The sequence below is a fragment of the Struthio camelus genome, chromosome 1 (assembly GCF_040807025.1).
Source record: "Struthio camelus isolate bStrCam1 chromosome 1, bStrCam1.hap1, whole genome shotgun sequence".
Classification (NCBI taxonomy): Eukaryota; Metazoa; Chordata; class Aves; order Struthioniformes; family Struthionidae; genus Struthio; species Struthio camelus.
In genome coordinates, this window is record NC_090942.1 from 58,171,203 (window position 1) to 58,194,665 (window position 23,463).

At 59.1% G+C, this 23,463-nt stretch overlaps 1 protein-coding gene across 1 annotated transcript; it reads left to right on the top strand.

Moving 5' to 3' along the window:
• The first annotated feature begins 4,994 nt into the window (after positions 1-4,994).
• On the top strand, positions 4,995-22,497 carry NPTXR (neuronal pentraxin receptor). Its single transcript, XM_068941823.1, has 5 exons — positions 4,995-5,666; positions 17,024-17,246; positions 17,436-17,680; positions 18,299-18,478; positions 18,862-22,497. Exons 1-5 carry the CDS (start codon positions 5,088-5,090, stop codon positions 19,084-19,086), a joined length of 1,452 nt encoding a protein of 483 aa, XP_068797924.1. The 5' UTR covers positions 4,995-5,087; the 3' UTR covers positions 19,087-22,497.
• Positions 22,498-23,463: the final 966 nt, after the last annotated feature.

The window sequence follows — 23,463 nt, forward strand, 5'->3', positions numbered from 1 at the left end:
ATTCCAGCTTGCTCTCGGGGCTACCTGCTGCTGCTTCCCTCCCCTTTCTTTCAGAACAGGCTGAGCTCCCTGGGAGTTTGCTCAGTGGAGGCTGGGAGAGGTGGGGCTGCAGGGTCATTACTTGTATTTTGGCCCTCTTAAAGCTCTTGGAACCTGAATGAGATGTACCTCTTTGCAGCAGGCTCCTTGCTTGGCTGGATGCCGATGCAGGGAGTTTCACTGGGCGTGTTTCAAGTACAGTCTGCAGTTTGAGCCCAGTAAAGTCATGAGGTCTTCTGTCCAGTGCAGGCTGCAAAGGTATGTGTGTTCACCTTCCATAAGCCATCATGAGACCAGTTTTGCAGCCCAGTATCTATTTATGTTTTTACTGTGTTCTCATATGCGTTGTTTTTTGCCTGTTTTGATTGGGTTCAGTTTAGATCTTCAGGCTTTTGTGGACACTGGTTGCAGAGAAGCTCCAAGTAAAGGACAACTGAGATTTCTCATGTAATACTTGGGGGGAAGGAAGGGCTTTTGAGAAACCCCAAACTGTAGAATGCGAAAGCTTGCGCTGCTTAAGGAAAACTGAATGTCGTCCATCAACGTGCTTTGAAGAACCTCTGATGTTTTCCCTCATCCTTTTTTCATGAAAGTGCAAGTCCAAGCGCAACATAGTGTTTGGTGGCTGAAAGATGTTTTAGGCATGCACTTTGGATTTGAGAAAAGCCTTAAGTGCATGTTATGACAAATGCTAATCTAAGACAGTAAACAATATTCTTAATGTGTGTAATCAAAGCTCCAAATTTACGTTTCTAGCCAATAGAAGTGTACAAAAAGATTACAGTAAAATTTCTGGTGGGAAAGTGTCTTCTTTTAGACTGAGGCGCAACAGGGAAAGCAGACAGGGTTTTGTGTGAAGAGGCATTCTTTAGGTTGGCACATGGAAACAACAGTAGCTACTTGATGTTAAGGGTAATTTCTGTGCCAATTTGATGATTGGTCCTGCGTGGTGCAAACGTCAGCTTCTAGTTGGCTCAGACCAAAGGCCCCCTAAAGACACCTCTCTACACAGTGACTGTTGGGTTTCACTCTGAGGGGAAGAGACCGAAATGAGTTCACTGGGTCTTCCTGAAGGAGAGTCGCCGCTTCATCGGCGACTGTTGAGAGCGTATCTTGAGGTACCTCGGCAAGGCCTGAGGTTAAAAAAGTCATAGAACGGCCCTGTGTTCTGGCCCACCAGGAGCAGGGAACGTTGCCCACCAAAGCAGAGGAGAGCCAAGATTTCATGCTATTTGTATTGTGCCAGGAGACCCCCCCCGCCTCCTTTACCTCTGCTGTGTGCCAAAATATCAGCGGGGCCAGCTCAAAGCAACTCTTTCCTCTCCTTCTCCTTCCTGTGCTGCTAGGTTTGCTCAGAAGCAAACATCCAACGCCATCTCCAGCCCATGCTTTCTGGAGTGGAGTGAAGTCTGGAGAGACAGGGATGCCCATCTTGGCCAGAGACATCTCCAGCAAGGTTTTATGTGCCAGCAGGGATGCAGGTAGACCCTGTAATTGGGTGAAGTGAATCAAGCTGCACTTTCACGGGGACCTGAGACCTGGAAATAAACAGAAACCAGGCTGCTGTTGGTCCATCTAAGCAGGAGCTGGAGCTGGGGAGACTGTGTGGGGTAGGTGGGCTGACAGCTGCAGAGAGGTGCCAGTGAGCCCTTTTGCCCCCTTAGCGTGGCTCTGGGTGCACCTTCATGCTGGGCATTGCCCCTGGTGGTAAATCCCCAGCCCCAGAGGTCCCACGTTATGCTCCCCTCGGAGGCAAGCCTGCTAGCGGGGCCTGTGCCATGGAAAGGCCGTGCACCAGCTCGCCAATTTTGGGGCGAAGGAATGGCTTTGAACCAGAAATTTTGGCAGTGTTGCTCTAACCTGTTTGTGCAAGGGATGGGAGGAGCAAATTTCTGGCCCCCAGGAAGGCAGTGGAGAGAGCACGGCAGGCTGCCGTGTGGGTTAGCGAGCTAAGCGAACCTGCTTTGTCGTGGGCACGCTGCTCGGATAAAGCTCTCCTTGTAAATGCCAGTTGGGTTTGCCCGGATAGATATTGCCTGTGTCGAAATGTGTCAAACGTGAGGGAAAGCGTGCTTGTATTTCACGCGTCTGGGTAAAGGGAGGGCTGTCCCCTTTCTTCACCCCACCAGGCTGGCAGCCCCCTGGTGTGTGAGCACCATGACTGCCCCTTTGGAGCAGCCACCAGCTGGAGACACCGCTCGGGCGTTAGTTGCAGAAGAAAGAAAACCCCTTAGTCGCTCGCTCCCCATCCCTCTGGGTTGAATCCACGAGCTGTTGTTAAAACCAGCTACTGTCACGAATCCTGCTCAAAACAGGCCTCCCCAATCCCTTCCGTCGCCTTCTGCCCCCACCATCGCCTGCGGGAAGGCAGGATCCCGGCCTTGCCCACATCCTCACGGCGCAGAGTGCTGCTGAATATCTTGGGAGCGTTATTCACGGGACAAGGAGGCTACTCTGGCTACTCTCCAGTCTGAATCATCACCCCCTGCTAAAGTCTATTTTTGCCGTGTGTTTTTCTCCGGGAAGAAGTTGCTATCTGCGCTGCAGGAGAGGCAGAGGTTAGGCCCCCACCACATGGATGCGGCCCAGGCCCCAGGGCGAGGTGGCTCCTGCCCCACAGGACACGGCGCACCCTCTGTTTGGCCCAATGTTTTAGAGCAGGGGCTGGATGTTGCTTCTGGGGACGTCTCTGGCCCCGTGGGCTGCCGGCTGCCTGCTGCCGGCGGGGGTGGCCCCGCTGAGCACCTTCTCCCGCTCTGGCTTGTCCTAGCCAAGGAGAGCGTGGGCTGTGCCCAGGCTGTCTGGATCCAGACCTGAGTGCCGGCCTGGCGCCGCGCTGCGTCCTTCCTGCTCCTTTCGCCAGCTACTGAAAAACGTCAGCAGGAGAAGGCCGAAGGCAGGTGGCCGAGCTGGGAGACCTGGGGCTGCGTGCGCGGCCGTCGCTGCTGTAGGCACATCGTCTGCTGCCCTCTCACGGGGCTTGTAAGGCTAAAACCAGTGACACGGGTCAGGGAGAAACGATCCCCTTTCCACCTTTAGGAATGGACTGTTTTGAAGGGCTGCTATCCTGTTCCAAAAGGCTGGTGCCCTTCCCTTTTTGCTGCAGGGTGCAGGTTTCTATTTCACTTGCACTCTATACCTGTGACCGTACCTGTCCCCTGCCCTTCGACGGACACTGGCTCCAACGCAATGAGCCTTTACCTGTTAGGAGCAGTCACTGACCTCGCTGCTGCGCCCAGAGCAGTTTTGCTTTGCTTTTCCTCATAGTCACCCCTATGTTCGCATCTCCTGCCACGGCCATGTCCTCTCTTCTTTCTCACAGCTCCCTTTAGCTCTGCCTCTTTCTGAAGCCTCCTCGTACTTCTCCCCCTCCGTCTCTCCTCCATCGCCCTGATCCTTTCCTCCCTCCGTTTTGCCCCCGTCCCAGCTGGCCGGCAGGATTGCGAGAGCTCATCCGCCGCCGATATGCCGCAGCTTTCCCCCGCCTGAATGCGGCAGGCCCCACCGTGAGGGTTTCCTTGGGTCCGGGGGCATGCCGCCCCGCAGCGAGGGTGGTCGCACCGGCGGCAGCAGCCTCCCCGCGTCGGGTGGCGGCACCCGCTGCTCAGCTCCTTCCCCTCCTCCTCTGCTCGTGGGAAGCCAAATCCGCCCGGTTTTGGGGCTGAGGAGGCTTTTGTAGCTCTCACTCTTGTTGCTATCCATAAAACGTGCCTGGGGGTAGGAGATGTAAGCTTTGATGGTATTTCATATCCAGCGCTGGAGCTGTTTTAAATACACATGCCTCCTCTTCCCTGCCAGCTAGAAAAGATTTCCTGCCATTACTGAGCAGAGCTTGAAATCGATTTTATTTGGTTGCTCTCCACTTCTCTTTGCCATGTGCAGCTGAGATAGCAGCACATCTGGGAAGGGGAGAGGGGACGGTGTTGCTTGTGTCGGATGTGCTGGCTCACCGCAGGCGCGCGCAGAGCGAGGAGGAGGCATGCCTTTGAAGCCTCTTCTTTACGAGCGGGTCTATGATACAGTGATGGGAAGATTAATTGTATGTATTTATTTCTCAAACAGATGGCGTGGGTGTGAAGGGCAGGGGGGAGAGGAGTCGCACGGCTGCTCTCTCTAGTCACGTCTTGGGTGCAAGAGCAGGACAACCACTTTGCAGCCCTTCAGAAAAGGCATTTTCTGAAGAGCTGAAGGGTTGGTAGTTTCATTTGCACAGGAAAGGCGACTCAGGGAAGGAAAGGAGCACGGAGAGCTTTGTGCACGTCCAGCAGAGCCATGCTGACCTGTGGCTTGACAGCAACTGAAAGATGCTCATGGAGCACACATGAGCTCGGGGTTTTTACCCTCAAGGCAATGAGAGTGACCTTACTTCCAGAGTAAAGATCTCTCGATCTAAAATCCTCCTTTAAGCTGCCCACCTAGCTTGCATCTGAGAAGGAGCCCATTGCTCACGACCCCCACGTGCTTTTGCTCTCAGCGAGGTTAAGAGAAAGCCTGAACCCGGGCTGCCGCTCCTGGCATGGATCCCCATCCCCGGCCGTGCCGACCCCCTGGCCCCAGCCGCCCTGCGCCCCGGGATCGTTTTGAGAGCCCTGTGCCCGTCTGCCTGCCCCGCGCCTCCTTGGGCCTGGCTGCTCGGAGCCCTCGGAGCCCCTCGGGCTTGCCGTCCAGGGAGGGATGCCCGGGCGTGGGGGGATCCCAGCGGGGGGACACGGCTCGGCCCGCAGCACCTTGACAAGCCGGGGCGGGGGCCGGGGGCGGCGGGGCCGGGGCGGGGAGCGGCGGCGGCGGCGGCGGCGGGGGCGGTCCGTGCCGCGCCGCCCGCCCCATATAAGCGCGGCGCGGCGCGCCGGTGCCCCGGCGCCGGTGCTGCTGCCGGTACCGCCGCCTGCCCTGCCCGGTCCGGTCCGGTCCGATCCAGCCCGGCTTGGCCGCTTTCCCTCCCACCCCTCCATCCCACCCCGTCGGTTTGTTTTCTCGCCGTCCAGCGGGCTCGGGCCCTCCACGCCGCTGCCACCCTGAAGTTTCTGGCGGTGCTGCTGGCGGCGGGCATGCTGGCTTTCCTGGGGGCCATCATCTGCATCATCGCCAGCGTCCACCCGGCGGGCACCGCCGCCCCCGCCGCCGCCGCCGCCCCCGCCGCCGACAATGACTCCGCCGCCGCCGCCCTGCTGCCCGCCGCCGACAAGGGGCTGGGGGCGCTGCACGGCCCCGCCGAGGCGCTGGCCAGCGCCGGGCCGCGGCTGCCGGGGCCGCCGCCGCCGCCGCTCTTCAGCCGCTTCGTGTGCACGCCGCTGAGCGCCGAGTGCCCCGGCCCCGCCGCCGCCGCCGCCGCCGCCGCCGCCAGCCCCGAGGAGCTGCTGGCGCTGCGGAGCGCCGCGGCGCAGCTCCGCCGCACGGCGCTGGAGCAGAAGGAGCGGATCCGCATGGACCAGGAGACCATCCGGGAGCTCACGGGCAAGCTGAGTCGCTGCGAGGGCGGCCTGCAGCCTCCCGCCGCCGCCGCCGCCGCCGGGCTCCGCGCCGCCCCGCGCCCCGGCACCATGGGGCACCCCCCCGACGAGCCGCCCGCCGTGCGCGAGCTGGAGGAGGCCGTCCGCGCCCTCCAGGACCGCATCGACCGCATCGAGGTGCGCCCGCTGCTCCCGGGGCCGGGGGGACACACACACACACACGGACGTGGGGTGCCGGGAGGGGGGTTGCTCCTGCATCACTTGTTTCCCCCAGAGCTGCTGCCGCCCGCACCCCAAACCTGCCCCTCTCCCTGTGGTGAAGCCCCTGCCGCCTCTGCCAACCTCCAGGAGGGTTTTTCCCCCTCTCTGCCCTTCTCCGTGAGTCCCGTTGAGGGACAGCGGCATCCCTCAAGGTTTGCCCTGACCCCCCATACACCTCGCTTTTCCCTCCGTGGCACGGTCACCCCGCTTCCCCCCCCCCACCTCGCCCCGGCCCCCACGCCTGCACGGCGCACCTCGCTCTCCCCTCTGCGGGAGGCAGGGACGGAGGGAGGGCGTCCGCTCCGGCTAGCCCCTGCCCCTGTCCTTCACCGGGAGGTAAATCCCGCCAGATCCCGCTGCAGTTATCCGTGGGACTTCTTGCAAAGTAGAGCACCCGGCATCCCGCTTTCTGCCCCTGTGCGCTGCCGCTTCCCTGCTCGTCCCTGCTGTGGCCGTTTGGCGTGCACCCGGCGGGCCGAGCTGGGGCCCAGCTGTGAGCGAGTGGCAGCAAATGCCCTACGATGTCGCCTGCGACCGGTCCCATCCCAGGGCGCACGGGCATGTAAACAGCTCTGGGCTGCTGCGGCCTCAGCAGCCGCAGAGACCTTGGCAGAGTGTGTTCGGTGCCTCGATTATTTGGTAAAATGAGGGCTTGCAGGGGAAAGTGGCATCTTTTATTAGGAGAGCTGATTTACTTGGTGGAGAGGGGGTGGGAACGGGCAGGTTTTTGAGCACAGCAGCGTTGTCCTGAGTCGTTAGGTCTGTAAGAGCTGGGTTTGCAGAACATGTCTGGGATAATAGTTTGGGCATGAGAGAGCTCGAGGAGGGGCAATCTGTCTGATTTTCCTGGTGGTGTTTGCTCCAGATGTCCCATCTCCCTGGGGGATGGTGTGTTGGCCCTCTGCACCCGCGGGTCTGCCAGGGGCCAGAGCCATCTGCAAGGAGCCTTGTGCATCCCGAGCCCTGAATCTACCCATCTTCCCATTTCGCCCCCTGTTGCCGCTTCTCTCCATGAATCCCAGCCCCGTAGAGTTGAGAAGCATGTCGGGCAACATCTGATGTGGCTCCTCTCTGCTGGGGCAGATGAGCACGATCATGGCCCATGTCTTCAGTGCTGGTTTTGCCCTTCTGCCCCCCTCACCCAGGCACGTGGGGGCAGTAGCCACCGGTCATGGGCTCCGACAACCAGAGCCCAGCTGCAGGAGAAGGATACACCTCTGGAGCTTCGTGCTTGACTCTTACAACTGTTTCCTGCCTCCTGTGAGGCCACAGCGAGAAAGGCTGCCAGCAGGACTCTCCCAAGCACTGGGTCTGGCTGTGGGACCGCAGGGACCCCTCTGACCGCAGCTGCTCTTGGCAAGCAGTTGTACATCCTCTATGCCGTCTTTAGGAACCTGCAGAGGCAGCAATGCCCCTGTCCCCCTTAGAGGCAGCAATGCCCCTGTCCCCCTTAGAGGCAGCTCTTGGTGTCGCCCCAGCCAAAATGACGGGATTGTTAAACAAGGGAGCTTGGGAGGGTGGATGGGGCCTGAAATATCAAGCTGATGTAAAGAGTGGGGCTGGCCCTTGCCTGGTGACCTTTCGCTGCCTGGAGGAGAGTCAGGGGATGGTCCCTTCCCTCCTGGCTGGGAAGGGGACGCCCATGCCAGCATCCCCTGGACAGCGGGCGGGATGGAGGGGATGGGGTGTGTTATTTGTCTCTGTCACTGCTGTCGGAAGCATGCAAGAAAGAGGCAGACAAAAAAAGAAACCTGCAGACTTGAGCATGCGTATGTGCACAGATCTGGACATAAAATTCAGAGCCACTAAGATTATTTGTGCATCACGTGGCCTGACAAACAAGGGGGAAAAGAGTCTTAGGGAGAGAGGGATAGCCTAATGGACAGACATATGAGCACACTTAAAGACAGGGAAAGGCAAGTAAACATATGCACACCCGGAGAAAGAGATTGAGACAGGAAGAAGCGCCCCTGAGCTACCGGAGTAATGCATGCACATGCACAGAAACAAATGCACACAGACGCATCAGGCATACGCAGGGAGAGAGGGATGTGCAACCCAGATGACAAAAATGCACAGGGACTAATACAGCTACACGGAGAGGCAGACGGCGACCCCCAAAAAATCCCCTACAAAGAACCCTCCCCAAACGAACAGATTCACAGAAACAGGATAACGCAGCCAGACTAAGAAACCCGTGCACCCACAGGCACGCGTACAGACAGCAGACGCGCACATCCAGAAATGCAGATGGGCAGAGAGTTAAAAAAGCTCTCACGTATACATATGTGTGTACGTGCCTGAGGATCAAGCCATACGCAGAGGGACCGTGCCCAGCAGGGGTATGCACAGCACAGCGTTTTGAACACCAGGAAACGCCGGGATGGATGGGGGTATAATGCATTTAGCCGCTCTCTGGATGTGTTCTGCCACCCTCCCCGAGCCCAGCTTCCAGCACTGGAAGGGGCTGCATCTCTGATGAGCTACCCTGACGTGTTTTCGGGGATTTCTTGCGATTGCAGGAGGCTCTGGGCCTTGGGCTGGAGGAGGGTGAAGTCACAGATGCAGTAAAGCACCCAAGCCCGCAGCAAGGCTCGGACCAGCCTCTTGCGTGCGCTCGGAGGGCCTGAGTGGCTTGAAGGAGGTTGCAAAGGGAAGCAGTGCTGGGAAGAGGCTTGCGCACGCACATCTACGAGGAAGACAACCGGCATGCTGCCAAAAATGTTGTCTTTCGTGTTGCCTGGGAGCCAAAGGTCCCAAGTGTACCTTGCAGCAGAGACCTAGCGTCTCACCACTCCGAGCCCTGCAGGCTCAGGGAACAGGGCGGCGCGGCGCCCATGGGCTGGCCTAACGCGTCCTTGGCTCTCGCCTGCCCAAACTCGCTGCCTGGGACGGCCCACGGACAGACAGGAGATTGCATCTCGCCCCTGTGATGAGAGCTGGCCGCCCTCGGGCCCGGGCGCCTCGCCGGTCAGTGCCCCGCGCCATGGGGCAGCGATTGCTGCCCCCGGGCTTGCGTCTGACCTCCCCCCCAACCCCTTTATACGAGCAGAAATACAAAACTTCCCATGACCACGCGAGCACGGCGGCCGCGCGGTGCCTACGAGGAGGGCAAGGGGCTGGCGGCTGGGCACCGTCCCGGGAGGCGCCTCACTTTGGCAGATGCTACGCGAAAATCAGCAGCAGGAGAAGGACTGAAAGGAAAGAACGAGGGAAAAATCCCGGCTCTGGGTGGCTTAGTCTCAGGAGAGAGAGAGATGAAGCAAAACGCTGTGGGAGACCCCCCCCGCCCCGGGAAGGTTATGTCCTAGGGGCCTCTCTCTGATGGCAGCGTTTTTGTCGGCAAGGCTCAACACTGGGGTCTTTGGCAGGAGCGAGGGAGCTGATGGGAGATTAGTGATGTAATCTGGATGCTGTTAGCACGGCCGTGAGACAGGACACGATTCATTGATGCTCAGAACAACCTATTACGTCAGTTTATTCTTAATTTTCGAGAAGTGATTTAACCGTCTCCCCGCGGTCCAGCCCTGGCACCCAGCGGCGGCGGCGGTGGTGCTTTCCGCTCGGCCGCTGGGAAAGCAGGGGAGGGCCTCGGCTTTTTTAGAGAAGGCTGCGGACGAGAAACGAGGCGAAGGCCGAGGGTCGGCTGCACGGGTGATGCATGCGCGCCGGAGCCCGCCCCGCCGCGCGCGGCCTGCGTTGCCGTCCTCGATACGCGCAGGAGCATCTTCTGTAGCCTATTTCTCATCCCCGGAGCCGTGCCGTCTCCTGAATGAATTTCTCTTTGTTTCTGCTTCGTGCACAGCCCAGATGGGATTTTTCCTGCTGTTTTGTTATATATATATATATTTATATATATATATATTTTCCCCCCTCCTTCTCTCTGCACACGCTCGCATCCATACACGCGGGTATATCTTCTTGGCATGCAGAGCCAGGGAGTCCAGATGCTCCTTTTACGTCCTTTTAATTACAGCCGCAAATTGAAATGGGAGTGATTTTGGAGTGGGGGGGATAGCAATCGCCTCGGCCCCGTTCACTGCGCCCAGGTGGAGATGCCACCTTCCTTCTTGACGTCCCTCGGAGGGTGGGGGGGGGGGGACGGGCCCCGAAAGGCGCTGCAGGGCTCTGTAGGGCAGCCAGCTCCGACCGAGCCGCAGCAGCGTTTTTACACTAATCGGCCTCTTTGCAGCTGGGTTGCTGTAAACTGGAACGATTTGGCTGCTGGCGCTAAACTGTCGGAGCGGCGGTAGGGAAGGCAATGGGGACTGGAGGGGGCCAGCTGCCTCCGTCCCGTTTCGGTTTCCGGCCAAGTAGGGATGGAGAGCCCCAAACTAAGGGAGAGCTGGCAAACAGGGCTGTCCCAGGGCCCCGAGCAAGACTCGAGGGTGACTGGAAGTAGCTGTGAGTTTGCTCTGAAAGGGAAAAGGCAGGATGTCCCCGAGCTGTCGCTCCTGCGGCTTCAAACACCCTCGAGAGCCCGTGTGCGCCCGGGAGGCTCTGTCAGGGCCCGCAAGCCCCCCCGGCCCCGCAGGTTTGGGGTCAGGGAGCCCTGGGGCTGCAGTGGGTGCGGGGGAGCGGGCGTCAGTCCTTGGTCCTGCCCGTCCCGTCCCGTCCCAGCGGTGGAGGTGAGCGCTTGCACGCCGCCAGCGGAGGCGGAAGGAAAGCGATGGGGACCAGATTTGCTAATGCATTAGTAAATGAAGCTTTGATCTCCTTACATAAATGAAAGTGCGTTTGCCTAACAATGACTACAAACTAAGCAAGTGCGCGCAGACTTGCCGCTTGCCGGCAGCCCGGCTTTCCCCTGCCCCCACCGCCCACTGCCCACCCCCACAGCAGCCGCTGACATTTAGCGTGATTAATATTACCTGGCATGTCTCAATCTCTTTTTGCTGGCCAAAAAGCATTAAACAAGCCTCCCCCACACCCCCGGCCCACTCTGCCGTTGCCTGCGCCGCGGCAGATGGGGAGTCGGGCGCGTGCGGAACAGCCTCGGAGAAGGCGCTCTCCCTGCTCGCCTCGCCCGAAAGGTTGCTGGTAAATAACAGCTGCACAACTGTGATTTATCCATTTTGGAAGAAATTCGGTTTGGGTGGAAGGTGCTAGGCTGGCGGCTCGGTGGAGCCGGAGGTGGGGGGACGCTGGCCGGGCTCCTCCGCCACGGCGCGGCCGGGTTCCCGCAGGCTGGACGGGACAGTCTGGTCTCCCCGGTGCCGTCCTTGCCTCGCTGCCGAAGTGCAGCTCAGCCCCGCCGAGACGAGCCTTAGGTCTCGCTTCCCCCCATTGGCCAAGCACCTCCAGGGGTGGCCAAAAAACCCACCGGCTGCAGCCCGCCGTGATCCTCGACCTCTCTCTCCCGCGGGCTGGGAGCCGGCTGGGCGCAAGGGGGCCGAGCGGCTGGTCCCGTCCTCGCTGCCGGCCGCCCTGGGGCTCCCCGTGTCTCAGCTGGCCCCGGGCCCGGTGCGGTGCTGCCAAGAAACTGGACCCGGCTGTGCCTGTTCCTGCCCGCTCCCAGCGAGGGACAGCGCCGGGAAGCGAGTGCCGGACGCGGGGGCGTTTAGGCTGGCCGGATCGCCCCGTTCCCGGCAGCCTCGAAGGCAGGTTTTGCAATGTGGCCGTCCTGAGCACCGACCCGGGCTCCTGCCTGTGGACTGCTGGGGTGGGAGGAGGAGGGACGGAGAGGATGGCAGAAAGTAGGAAAAAGAGCTGGAAATATTCACAAAGGGGGAGGGAACTGAAGAAGAGATGAGAGAAAGCTTGTCCATGTGGGGTTATGAGTGCATCGGAAGGACGAATGGAGCAACTACAAAGGAGCAGAATTAAAAGAAACCAGGGAAAGAAAAGTCACAAAGAGAGAAGGAAGCAGAAAAAAAAAAAAAAGGCAGAGGAAAGAGCTGGAAGAGGGAGGAAAAAAACTCAAAGAAAAAGCCATCAGCTGCTATTGAATAACAGGCCAGGCTATCAGGGGGCTAACAAGAGCGATAAAAGCTCCGAGTCTTTTTTATTTTCCCTATTAACAGATGGAGCTGTGCGTGAAAGCAGGGACGTAGGCTACGCACCCGCAGCCCGAACAATCAGAGAGCGCCGCAGACAAGATCTCTGCGGCCTTCACAATAGCTAGGCAGCCTAGGTGGCTTAGAAAAGCTCTCGAAACCTGCAGCAGCAGGGCGAGTACACAAATCAAGAGGTGAAAACAGCTTAGATCTCACCTGTGCTGCCCCCCTCCCCTGCAAACAAGCGCCTCTTTGACATAACACAGGCCGCCTTGCTCGGGAATTGTTCCTCCCCTGAAGACGGGAATTAACCTTTCAGCTTGCCTTTTCTTCCAGCCACCTCTCTGCCCTGCTATCCTCCTGCCCTGGTGTCTCTGCCCTGCTTTCAGAGCTCTGCACGAGAACCCCCTCTCCCCCCCCCCCCTGCCCCGAGCGGCAGGGAGAGTGTGGGCAGCCCCCTTGCTCCGGGGCTGGATCCGTCTCCCGCGGGAGGAAAGCGGAGAGCCCTGCTGTCTGGTATAATTGAAGCCAAAGCGGAGCCTTCCTGGGGAAGAAGAACAAGGCCTCAGCGGCCGGTGGCAGAGAGCGGCAGTAGACGGCCCTAATAGCCCTCTCCCCGCTCGAAAGCTTACGATTCCCTGCCTGCGATTGCCATTAAAATGTCTTTTGCCCCGGAGGGGACAGGAGGGAGGAGGAACGTACCGCGGGGAGATGACTAAAGAGCAGGTTCTTCCCCTCCCCGTCTACGCACAGCCCTGCTTTGCTGGGGGAGCATTTTCTTGCTCATTCATCTGTAGGATAAAAAGCCTCTTTCTGCACCTTTCCTCTGAAACAATATGGGGGGTCTCGTCTTCCCCAGCAGCAGCCCGAGCGCTTGCTTCCTTTGGCAGCACTATCCAAGAAAGGACACGGTTTGCCGGGTGTTTTTCCTCCTGCAAGACATTTTGTTCTTCGTGACAGCATCCCTGGCGCGGCTCGGAGAAACCCAGCAGGAACAGCTGGCTTTTGCTCGCCGGCATGGGCTGCAAGCTCCCCCTCTTCGCGCCCGAAGCTCGGGCCAGGCGCTCCTGCTTCGTAAGCAGGATCGCCTGCGAAACCCGCGCCAGGGAGGACTGACGTTCCCGCGTGCCGTGCGCCCTGCGGCGCCGCGTCCTGCGGCAGCTTGACGGGACACAGCCCTGCCTGAGGTTAGGCAGCCGCGCTCGCCATCCCACACGGAGGGTGGCTCGGGTCTGCTCCCGCGTGTCCCCAGAGCACAACTCCGTTCTGGTTTCACAGAATCACAGAATGGCCAAGGTTGGAAGGGACCTTGGGAGATCATCTAGTCCAACCTGCCTGCTCAAGCAGGGTCCTCTAGAGCATATTGCCCAGGATCCCATCCAGTTGGGTTTTGAATATCTCCAGCGAAGGAGACTCCACTACCTCTCTGGACAACCTATTCCAATGCTCTGTCACCCTCACAGTGAAGAAGTTTTTCCTCATGTTCAGACGGAACTTCCTGTGGTTCATTTGTGCCCGTTGCCTCTTGTCCTGTCACTGGGCTCCATGGAGAAGAGTCTGGCCTCATCTTCTTGACACCCCCCCCCTTCAGATACTTGTACACCCTGATGAGATCCCCTCTCAGTCTTCTCTTCTCCAGGCTACACAGGCCCAGCTCTCTCAGCCTTTCTTCAGAGGAGAGACGCTCCAGTCCCCTCATCATCTTTGTAGCCCTCCGCTGCATTCTCTCCAGGAGTGCCGTGTCTCTCTTGTACTGGGGAGCCCAGAACTGGACAGAGTACTCCAGACGTGGCCTCACCAGGGCTGAGTAGAGGTGGAGGATCACCTCCCTCGACCTGCTGGCAACACTCTTGGTAATGGCCCCCAGGATACCATTGGCCCTCCTGGCCACAAGGGCACGTTGGTGGCTCGTGCTTAATTTGTTGTCCACCAGCACTCCCAGGTCCTTCTCAGCAGAGCTGCTTTCCAGCAGGTCAACCCCCAGACTGTACTGGTGCATGGGGTCTGAAGAGGCGGCGGCTGTTTAACCGAGCAGAAAAATGGCAGAATAGCAAGATCCACAGGTAGAGAAATGAAGACAGAGAATTTTAGGACAGACGCATCTGCCTCTTTTTTTTTTTTAACTGAATGGATGAGTATTGACATAACTTACAAAGGCCGCGGAGGAGGAGTCCCCTGAGTGCCTGGATCCTCATGCTGGCTGCTTCAGGCCATACAACCTCTTTCATAAACTTGTCACACTCAGTTTTACAAGCAGCTAAGGCTTTGCCCTCGCAGTTCCCGCTGGAAGGCTTTTCCAGATCCTGGTGCTTCTCTGAGGGGTGGCAGCCACTACTTCCCAGCCTTGCTGTATTCCTAGCTGGTTCAGGTCTGTCCATTCTTATACCAACAGGATCCTTCAGTCCTTCCTCCCCCTGGCACTTTCCCCTTGCTGTCCTCCTTCGCAGTGGCTGCATGCTGCCGCAGCTGTCCCTGTCCCCTGGCTTTCCTCTGGGAGAGCAGGCGCTCTGCCGTGGGTCCTATGTGAGCAGGACGCATCCCGGGGTGCTAAGTGGTGTCTGGTTCCGTCACCTCCCAAGCAAGGCAGGATGCTGTTGTGCTCTCCGTGCACGGCCACGAGCAAAAATCTTTAGGGATGGAGCTAAGAGGAGACCCTGTGGTAGGAGGGAGTAGGTGGCCATGGGGGCTGTCAGGCCTCAAGAAGGTGCCAGTTTAGTAGGAGAAGCCCCAAAATGAGCAAACACACCCCTGAGCTATTTTTCTGTGTCTGTTGCCAAGGCTGGCCAGGGACAAGCCAAGAGAGGGTTTCCCCCCCGTTCGCTGCAGGTGACATGTTTTGAGTGGGTTTCAGCAGACCTCAGCAGAAGTCAGAGAACCTTCTTCATGCCCTTCCTGGGAGCAATTTGGAGATATTTGAAATCCTCCTTGATGCTCGCTTGCCTTCCCTCCCCTCTATTGTTTATGATGAATAGAAAATTTCGGAAGTGCCTCAGGGGTTTTCCCTCCTTGTGTTTTGTATATACTAACATCAAGTCCTGGAAAAAGAGGTATAGAGAAGAAAAAAAGCTGGAAAATCTTTGGACCTGGCCCACGGTAGAAGGCAGGACTTGTCATGTTCAGTTGGGTGTTTTTGGCATGCTATTGTTTTTGGCTTCTCCGCATAATTTTGGTGGAGAAACGTGACAGCACACACAGTCTCAGCTCCCCAAGAGATCCTCTGCCCCAGCGGGGAGGGGAGCAGCGATGCTCAGTGACTATCCCCCTTGCTGCCAAGAGGTCACCTCCGTTTAACATGGAGGGGCCAATCGCTGCGCAAAGCAGGCTTGTGTGAGTCCCATTCGGGCTGAGGAGCTGAGGAACAAGCTGACCAGGCAAGGACGGATGGAGAGCTGTTTGAAGAAGGCCTCCCACAGCCTCTGTCATGAGCAGATACCCAGAGCGGGTTTGTTTGTCCCAGCCAGGCATGCTAGTGAGTACTTGCAAAACTTGCATGGGTTTTAACATGGTTCATGGAGGTCTCGGGTGTCCTGCTCACTTGAGCCTGCTTCTCCACCAGCCCCTGGGCACCAGGGCTCTTCTGGTTGACCCTTGAAGATGGTTCTTGTACTGCAAGGGGGGCACTGGCAGCATCACAGTCACTTAGAGTAGTACCAGCCCTTCTCCAAGCTGGTTCTTCTCCCAAATACCGTCTTGACAAGCAGCAGATAGCCAGGAGCCACCAGTGCAGGTGTCACTCTCATAGGCCTGCTCTTAGCCCACAGCTGCGGTGGCACAGCTGCCCTGTCCCTTCTCACCCACCCTCTGAACCGCTTGAGAGGCTTTGCTGAGCTTCCCATGAGCTGCCCAAAAGGAGACACTTTCTTCAGGGGCAATCCTACGAGGGGAAGAAAACAGAGCCTAGCATGGTTGTGGGCTCTGTGGGGTGAGGAGCAGAGCACATCTGTTTCGTGTGGTCGGTGATCCCAGATTCAGCCTGGAGAAGGCCCTTCTTTCCTCTCCCTTGCTCAGGAGCTGAGAGCTTCAGGGAATTTTTACCTCCTTTCACAGCCGGAGGGGACGCACGCCTGTCCAGATAGCAGGAATGGCATCACTTCATGTCCTACTAACACCAGCAAGGCCACATGGGGAAAGGAGACGGTTGTGCTTGAATGGACATGCAAACTTCCCTTGATGCTCAGAGCAGCAGTGGTTTCCCCTCCCTTTTGGAGACTCTGGCTCATAAAGGAGGCAGTCTGGGGGAGACCCCCTGGTTATGCCAATACTCCTAGGCAAGGCTCCCACCTCTGAGCCCAGCGCTGGGGAGGCTGAGAGCATCACGGCCCAGGCACAGAGAAGGAGGGAGGGCTGCTATTTCCGGAGGAACTCCTGGGAGCCAGGAGAGTGGGTGGCCACCTGCAGCACCAGCTGCTGGCAGGCCAACCGGCATGCCAGCCAGCCCGGCATGCCAGCAGGGGGGTGGCTGGCTGCCCTGGTCCTCCCTGTGCTCCCCTGAGCCACCAGGCTGCCTGATGGGGCTCTGCTGGCCACCCGTGGCTGCAGGCACCGCTGTGGGATACATTTGGGCACTGCACCGGGGCACACGGGGTCCAGGTGCCAGAGAAGCCAGCACAGGGATGTGGCAGTACCTGCCGTGGGAACGGGGTCAGCTGGGCCAGCGTCGACTGGGAGTTTCCTCATTCTCCTGCAAGCTCCTGCGCTGCAGCGGGTCAGCACATGCGTATGTGCTTTGCTGCACAGGGCTTGTGAAGGGCCACCTCCTCCCCTGCTTTTGTAAAAGCCCTGCTTTCTGCCAGCCGGGATGAGGCCTCCTAGTGAGTTAATGGCTGAGGAGTGGGATCTTTGTACAATGCAGTAATGGCTGGGTGCATCCTCGCCAGGCTCCTAAAACAGGTTGCGGACCAACCAAGGGAGAGGTGTGGGCTGGGTTTCACCTGAGGGAAGACCTGCATCCCATCCTTGCTCTGTCTCTGAAGCAGCGGAAGTCATTCAAAGTAACCACATGGCCAGCTTCTTTTTGTAGGAAAATGAAATTAATGTAGGAAATGAAATTTTGTAGGCTGCAATGAAATTAATGGGGGGGGGGGGAAAGGAAAGGGAGAGGCTCTCAGAGAAGGCCCTCCTGCTGATGTAGGTGGCTCCAGAGTTTTGATCCCAGCTCTCTCTGTGGCAGTGCTGCCTGGAAATTTCTTCTTTGTTATGCCTTTCCTGTAATACTACACTGAATTTTCTTCCTCCTTTCCTCCTCTTGCCGCCCACCCACTGCTGCCCCGAGTGCAGCAGGAGCTGCCAGCCCGGACGAATGCCTCGGTGCCCACCTCTCCGGCACTGACCCGAGACGCACTCCACACCAAGATGGAGCAGCTGGAGGAGCAGCTCCTCTCCAAGATCCTGACGCTGCAGAAGGAGCGCCAGGCGGCCAGCAGCGACCACAGCCAGCAGCAGCACGACATTGAGAAGGAGCTGAACTCCCTCCAGAGCCGGGTCGCTGAGTTGGAGCATGGTAAGTCCTGCAGTGGGGCCCATTTCCCGGGACCCATGTGCCCACCCTGCCCTCCCGGATGCCACGCAGGGGTCAGTATCAGCCCTTGAGCCCCTCCTGAAGGTGCGTGTCCACAGGAGCAGCCCCTTTGGCCACCCTGACCCCAGCCAGTGCTCACTGGCTTCCCTTCTCCCCTTCCTTTGCTTGCAGGGCCACCAAGCTTCAGCCCTCCCGATGCCTTCAAGGTGACCATCCCTGTGCAGAACAACTACATGTATGCCCGCATGAAGAAGACCCTGCCAGAGCTCTACGCCTTCACCATCTGCATGTGGCTGAAGTCCAAGGCCTCGGGTGGGCTCGGCACCCCCTTCTCCTACTCTGTCCCGGGCCAGGCCAACGAGATTGTGCTACTAGAGTGGGGTACCAACCCCCTAGAGCTGCTCATCAACGACAAGGTCAGTAAAGCCGGTGTGTTGTGGGCGAAGGAAGAGGCATGAAGGTCCTTCCTTTCTCTCCTTAGTCTGGACAGCTTTCCCAAGCCCAGTCTTCATCACAAGCAACCCGGAGGGGAACAGGTGCTTCTGAGGGGTCCCTAAGGTAGTCTGGTTTTTATTCTCCTGCGTAGCAAGAAACTTCCTCCAGGGAAGCTCAGGGAGGGGGAGGCCACTTTGAATTCCCTCTACATGCAGTGGGACGAGAGCTGGCACATGGTCCTGTGAAGAGGCTGACATGCAATAATTTAGCCCACAAGGCAGCAGCAGGGTCTGGCGCTGGTGTTTGCACTGCCGTGGGCCCCCAAAATAGCTGCAACAGAGCTGGGACTCACATCAGGGAGCGCGAGGAAGATCTGGGAGGAAGGGGCAGAGGAGATGGTGGGGAGTAGGCGGATAGGGAAGATGGCCCGATGTGGAAGGGGTTGAGAGAGAGAGAAGTAGCAAATCTGGGTGTCAATAGACCTTGGGGTGCCACAGGGGAGGCCTTGCCCGATGGCCTGCCCTGCAAGGGGTGCGCGGGGCGCTGCTGCTGCCCCAGTGGTCCCGCTGAGTACCAGGTTCTGGCCCTTTCGCTTGCAGGTTGCCCAGCTGCCGCTGAGCCTGAAGGACAAGGCCTGGCACCACATCTGCGTGGCATGGACCACCCGGGACGGCAAGTGGTCGGCCTACCAGGACGGCGAGCAGCGGGGTGCCAGTGAGAACCTGGCCTCCTGGCATGCCATCAAGCCCCAGGGGGTGATAATCCTTGGCCAGGAGCAGGTTCGTGCCATGCCAGCCCGTCACCGCGGTCCATAGGGCAGGCCCGGGGAGGGGGCAGGAGCCCCAGGATGCTCCAGTGTTGCAAGCCTCATGCAGTGGTGCCCCCAAGTGGGGCTGGGGTTTGGGGGCAGGAGTTCCCGGCATGGGGTGCTGCAAGCGCGGCCTCATCTGTGCTTGGGCAAGGGGCTCTCTTGGCCGGTAGCCCGTCCTCCAGACAGACCATGTGTGCTCATCATGCTCCCTCCTCCCTGCCATCCCTCTCCTCCTCTCTCTGCTGCATCCGTCCATCCGCTCCCCTCCTTGCTTCTTGCTTCTTCTGCCCAAATTGCTTCTTTCCCCGTCTCTCTCTCCTCTCTCCCGCTCCCTCCCCTGCCCTGCTCCAGGACACACTGGGCGGCCGGTTTGATGCCACGCAGGCCTTCGTGGGGGAGATCGCGCAGTTCGGTGTCTGGGACCACATGCTGGCGCCGGCGGAGATCCTGGCCCTGGCCAACTGCACCTCCCACCTGCAAGGCAACGTGATCCAGTGGGATGACCAGGCGGTGGAGGTCTTTGGGGGCGCCGGCAAGGCGAGCTTCGTGGCCTGCGAGGAGAGGATGAAGGCGTGAGCGGCCCCTCGCCCCCCACCCACGGGAAGGAGCATGGCAGTGACCCCCCCCTCCCCGTCCTCCTGGCCGCCAAGGAAGGGGGCGGCAGGAGGCCCCTTCCCCTCCCACACCGGCAGCCTCCCGGGCTCCGAACCCACCTGGCCTCGCCGCCACACCAGCGCTGTCCCAGCCCCACTGTGGGGAGCCCCGGGCGAGCGCGGGGACCCCCGGCCAGGCTTAGGGAGGAGCCAGGCACGGCCCCCGCACCCGCATCCCCACAGGGACCGGGGTGTTGGGCGGGGGGGGGAGATGTGGGCGCACCGAGATGGGGAGGCCCCGGGCAGCCTCCCCCTCGTCCCTGCGCCGAGCGCTCGTCTTGCTCCCCTCGGCCGGCCTGCTCCGAGGCCTCACCTCGCCCCGTTTCCACGTCGAGAGGCCCCTGCCGTACCTGCGCCCCGGTGCGGCCGGGCTCCCTGGCTCGGCAGCCCCGCGCACCCCCTTGCCCCCAAACCGGCACGGCCCTGGGGACGGTCAGCAGCCGGGAGGGCGTTGGGGTAACCGTACCGGTGTTGGGGGCGCAGCGCAAAGCACCCGAACAGCTCTCCCTCCCCTCGCCTCGGGTTATTTCATGGTAGCGAAGCTGCGGGGGCCGGGGCTGGTGGCCTGCTCCTACGGGGAGGCGCTGGGCCTCGCGGCAGGTGCTCAAGCGGGGCGGCTGGTTTTTAGGATGGGGGCCCAAGGGGAGGTTTGTTCTGGCAGCGGGTCTATTTTAAGGAATAAAACAGCACTCATGAGAGTGAGGCCTTGGCTGGCCGGGGGAGACCGGAGAGCTCTCCATCGCCAATCAGCACTGGGATGTGGAAGAGCAGAAGGCGTAAGGAGCTGGGCATGTAACTGCTGCTGGGCTGCTAGGGAAACTCCTGCCCACTTCACTTCTCTATTTATTTGCAGTTGTTGGCGTAACTCATTTCCTTTCTCTATTTGACTCTAGCAGGACCCGGAAACTTTTATCTGCCCCAAGCACTAGTGCTAGTGGGGTGCCACCAATGGGCTCAAGTGCTCAGATCCCCCAAACGCCTGCCATTTATTTATTTGTTTGTTTTTAATGCCCTGATATTTGGTTTCGTGAGCCTAAAGGCTTGGCCAGGAGCTGTTCAACAGTAGCCTTCGGCATATTCCCTTCCTTCCCCATCAGCTCTTCTTCCACTGCCCTGTTTGTCAAACGTGCGTTGCTTCCTTCCCTGGGAAGAGCAAGTGGGGCTGCTCCTGCCGTGCGTGGCAAAGCTGACGGCAATCTTGTAAAGAAGCCCTTGTTTGCTAGGGTTGTACATATCTACTTGAAACCGTCCATGGCCAGGGAGTCAGTGAACGCCGCTCGCTCGGCCGACTGTCATAAACGCAAACCCACACGTGGATGTTTGTCACCTGTGATGGCACTGACATGAAAAAATGAGCGTATCAGGCTCTCCTCACCTGCAGCCTGCTGGCGAGCGTGGCCAGGAGCGCGGCGCACGTCGCAGCCCGCCAACGGGGCTTCAGTAGCTGCCTTTACAGACAAAACAGAGAGAAAAAACAAAACAAACCCTGCCAAGAGCCATTCTCACCTGCTCCCACGTGGCGGGAGAGGAGCAGAACGAGCAGTGGAGTCAGCGTCTCGTGACGCACAGAGCTAAACCCAGTGCTTTTACAGCTGAAGAGGAGCCTTGTGGGGCTTAGGGGTTTTTGTTGTGTTTTGTTTTGTTTTTTGTTTGATATAGCAGCCTCCAAATAGGGCTGGGAAGGCCCTTGAGATTAGGTGATCAGCCTTTTGTCTCAGGGCAGGATGTCTCAGAGAAAGCTTGTAACATGAAGCATCTTGGCTGCTAGGAAGGTGTTACGGAGCTTTTGAAAACTCGTCTCGTTGCCTTTCCGGTTAACGCGGAGGGTGAAAGAGAGCCTTTGCTGCCCGGGCTGAGCAGGGATGGGCACCGCGGGGCCAGGGCGCCCTCCTCCCACCGGGGAGGCAAAGGGAGGATTCACGAGGGCAGAACCTCTCCCCAGCTTGTTCCCGTGCCTCCACAGCCTGTACGCGGCATTTCTGCCCTGAGGGGAGTCAGGCTTTGGAGGCAGAGCGAAGCGGTGCTGGGGAAAATAGCTGGTCGTCTTGTTGCCAGGATGCTGCTGTTTCTCGCAGCACCTGTGGCCCCTCTTGGCTGGGTGGCCCATCTCAGCACGTCCGGTTGCTCGGGGTTTTTTTTGTTTTCTTCCTTCTCACCCTTGAAGGAGTGAGGGTGCTCCCCGTGGCCGGACAGGAGCAGACCAGTGCCGAGAGGGGCAAGAAGTGGTGCTACGGTGCACAGCGCTGCCAGGCCTGCAAGAGCACCACCGTGAGGAGCACTCACCTCCTGCAGAGGGGCTCTGGGTCACCTGTAGGGGGGCCGGTGAAGCTCAACAGCTGGAGGAGACCCACGGGGAAAGTGTCTCCCCCTGCGCACCCATCTCTGGTCACGGCAGAGGGTGGAACAGCTCTTAGAGCAAAGCCAGGCAAGAAGGGATGAGCACTATGGTCCTGGCCACAGGAGCTCTGCTGGCCCCCATTTTTTTGAGGGGTGAATTGCCTGTGGGGGGGGGGTTGCTTTCCTTGCGTTCCCCACTTCCGTCCTCCACGATGAGCTGCTCGTGAGCCCCGCAGACGCAGGGACGGGGACGCTGGTGGCTCATGGCAGCACCAGGCTGGGGCGAGGAGGGAGTCGCTGGCCTTGAGCTGGAGAGACAACGAGGGCAGGCTGAGATTTTTTTTCCCGTGGAGTGCCTGATAATACAATGTTTCCGCGCTGTGTGGTCACTGATGTCTACATACGTGTGCGTGCGTGCGTGCGTGCCGGGGGGTGGGAGGGTTATTTGGGGGGGGGTCTCATGGTTGCTCATGTGGTGTCCAGCTTCCATTGCTTCCCCCCCTCCTCCAAAAAAAGGTCCCACTTTGCACCGTCGGAGACTCGAGGCGATGGCTGCCCTCCCCGCTCGCGGGGAGGCAAAGCGGGGAGGTGGCGGGCGGGCGGCCGGCCAGAGGGGCCAGACCTGCCGTAGCATTTCCGGCATCGTCCTCGTGTCCTTTCCCTCCTCTCCCCGGCGCCCGGCCGCGCTGCCCTCAGCTGCCCTCAGGGCCGTGGGGCGGCTCAGCCCGGCTGGGGGGGAGGACGCAGCAGGGGACAGGAGAGAAACACAGCCGTCGTGCCAAGTGGGAAACACCATGATTTTTGTGCACCGTGACTGAGATGAACCCCCCCCCCCGCCCCACTCCAAGCCGCTCGCTCGCTCGTGCTCTCTTTGGTACATTTGTGAAACGGGCCCCTGATGCGCACCTGTGTGTGTGCGTGCGTGTAGGTGTGGCGTATCGGGACAGTTTCTTTTGTAAAGCTGATTGTTGACAATAAACGTGGCATTTCTGTTTGAGCTTCCTGCGAGGTCTAGCTGGGAGCACGCGCCTGGCTGATGAGGACAGAGGGGACAGTCCAGCCTAGCCCGAGGTGGCTCGCCACCCCCTCACCCTGCAGGCACGTCTGCCCTTCACTAGCCTGCTGGAGGGAAAGACAGGGGAATCCCATGGCATGTCCTGACCGGACACATACTCAGTGCTCCCTACCTGGGATGGTGGGTGGAGATGGGGCTGGAGAAACATAGGCAAGAGACTAATCTAAACCAAGACTCTTAGAAAGGAGATTTGCCCTATGACGCTCCCAGGGCGATTGCCACCCCTGTGAAGGGGATTGCTGCGTCTCTGTGGATAGAGGAGAGGACAGTAGCAACCATAACATTTTATTGCTGCAGCACACAGGAGCTTCAGCTATGGACAAAGGCACCGCTGTGCTGGGAGCTGGACAAACACCAGGCAGAAGGAAAGTCCCAGCCCTGAGGGGTCTGTAGGCTGTGCGCAAAGCGCCTGATATTCAAGAAAAGACGAGGGCAGGCTGAGATTTTTTTTTTTTTAATTAAGAGCAGGGAGGTCTGTGTGCCCGCATCAAGCACATCCCCTCCGAAGCAGAAGCAGGCTCCGTCAGGGAAGCCAGACAAACTTTATCCAGTTGGACAAGAAACAGAAGGCGAGCGGAGTGCTTGTGGCCTGCCAGTGCTACAAAGGCGATGGTCTGATGGAGCAATGCTTCCCCCAAAAGGGAGGAGAAGCAGGCTCCAGCTCAAAGCAGTACTTCCTTTCAAAAACAACCCAGTCCCTCAGGGTGCCAGGCTCCCTAACAGAGCTGCTGAACCATCAGGAAGAGCTACAGAAAACTATGTGCTGAGGTGGGAAACTTAAAAGCAATGCAGAGGTGAGCCTAAAGTCCTAGAGACGGGAATCAGGTTATCACAGGTTGCCTGTCCTAGGTTTGAGGAAGCAGCCAGGAGAGGGGTGTGTCTGATAAA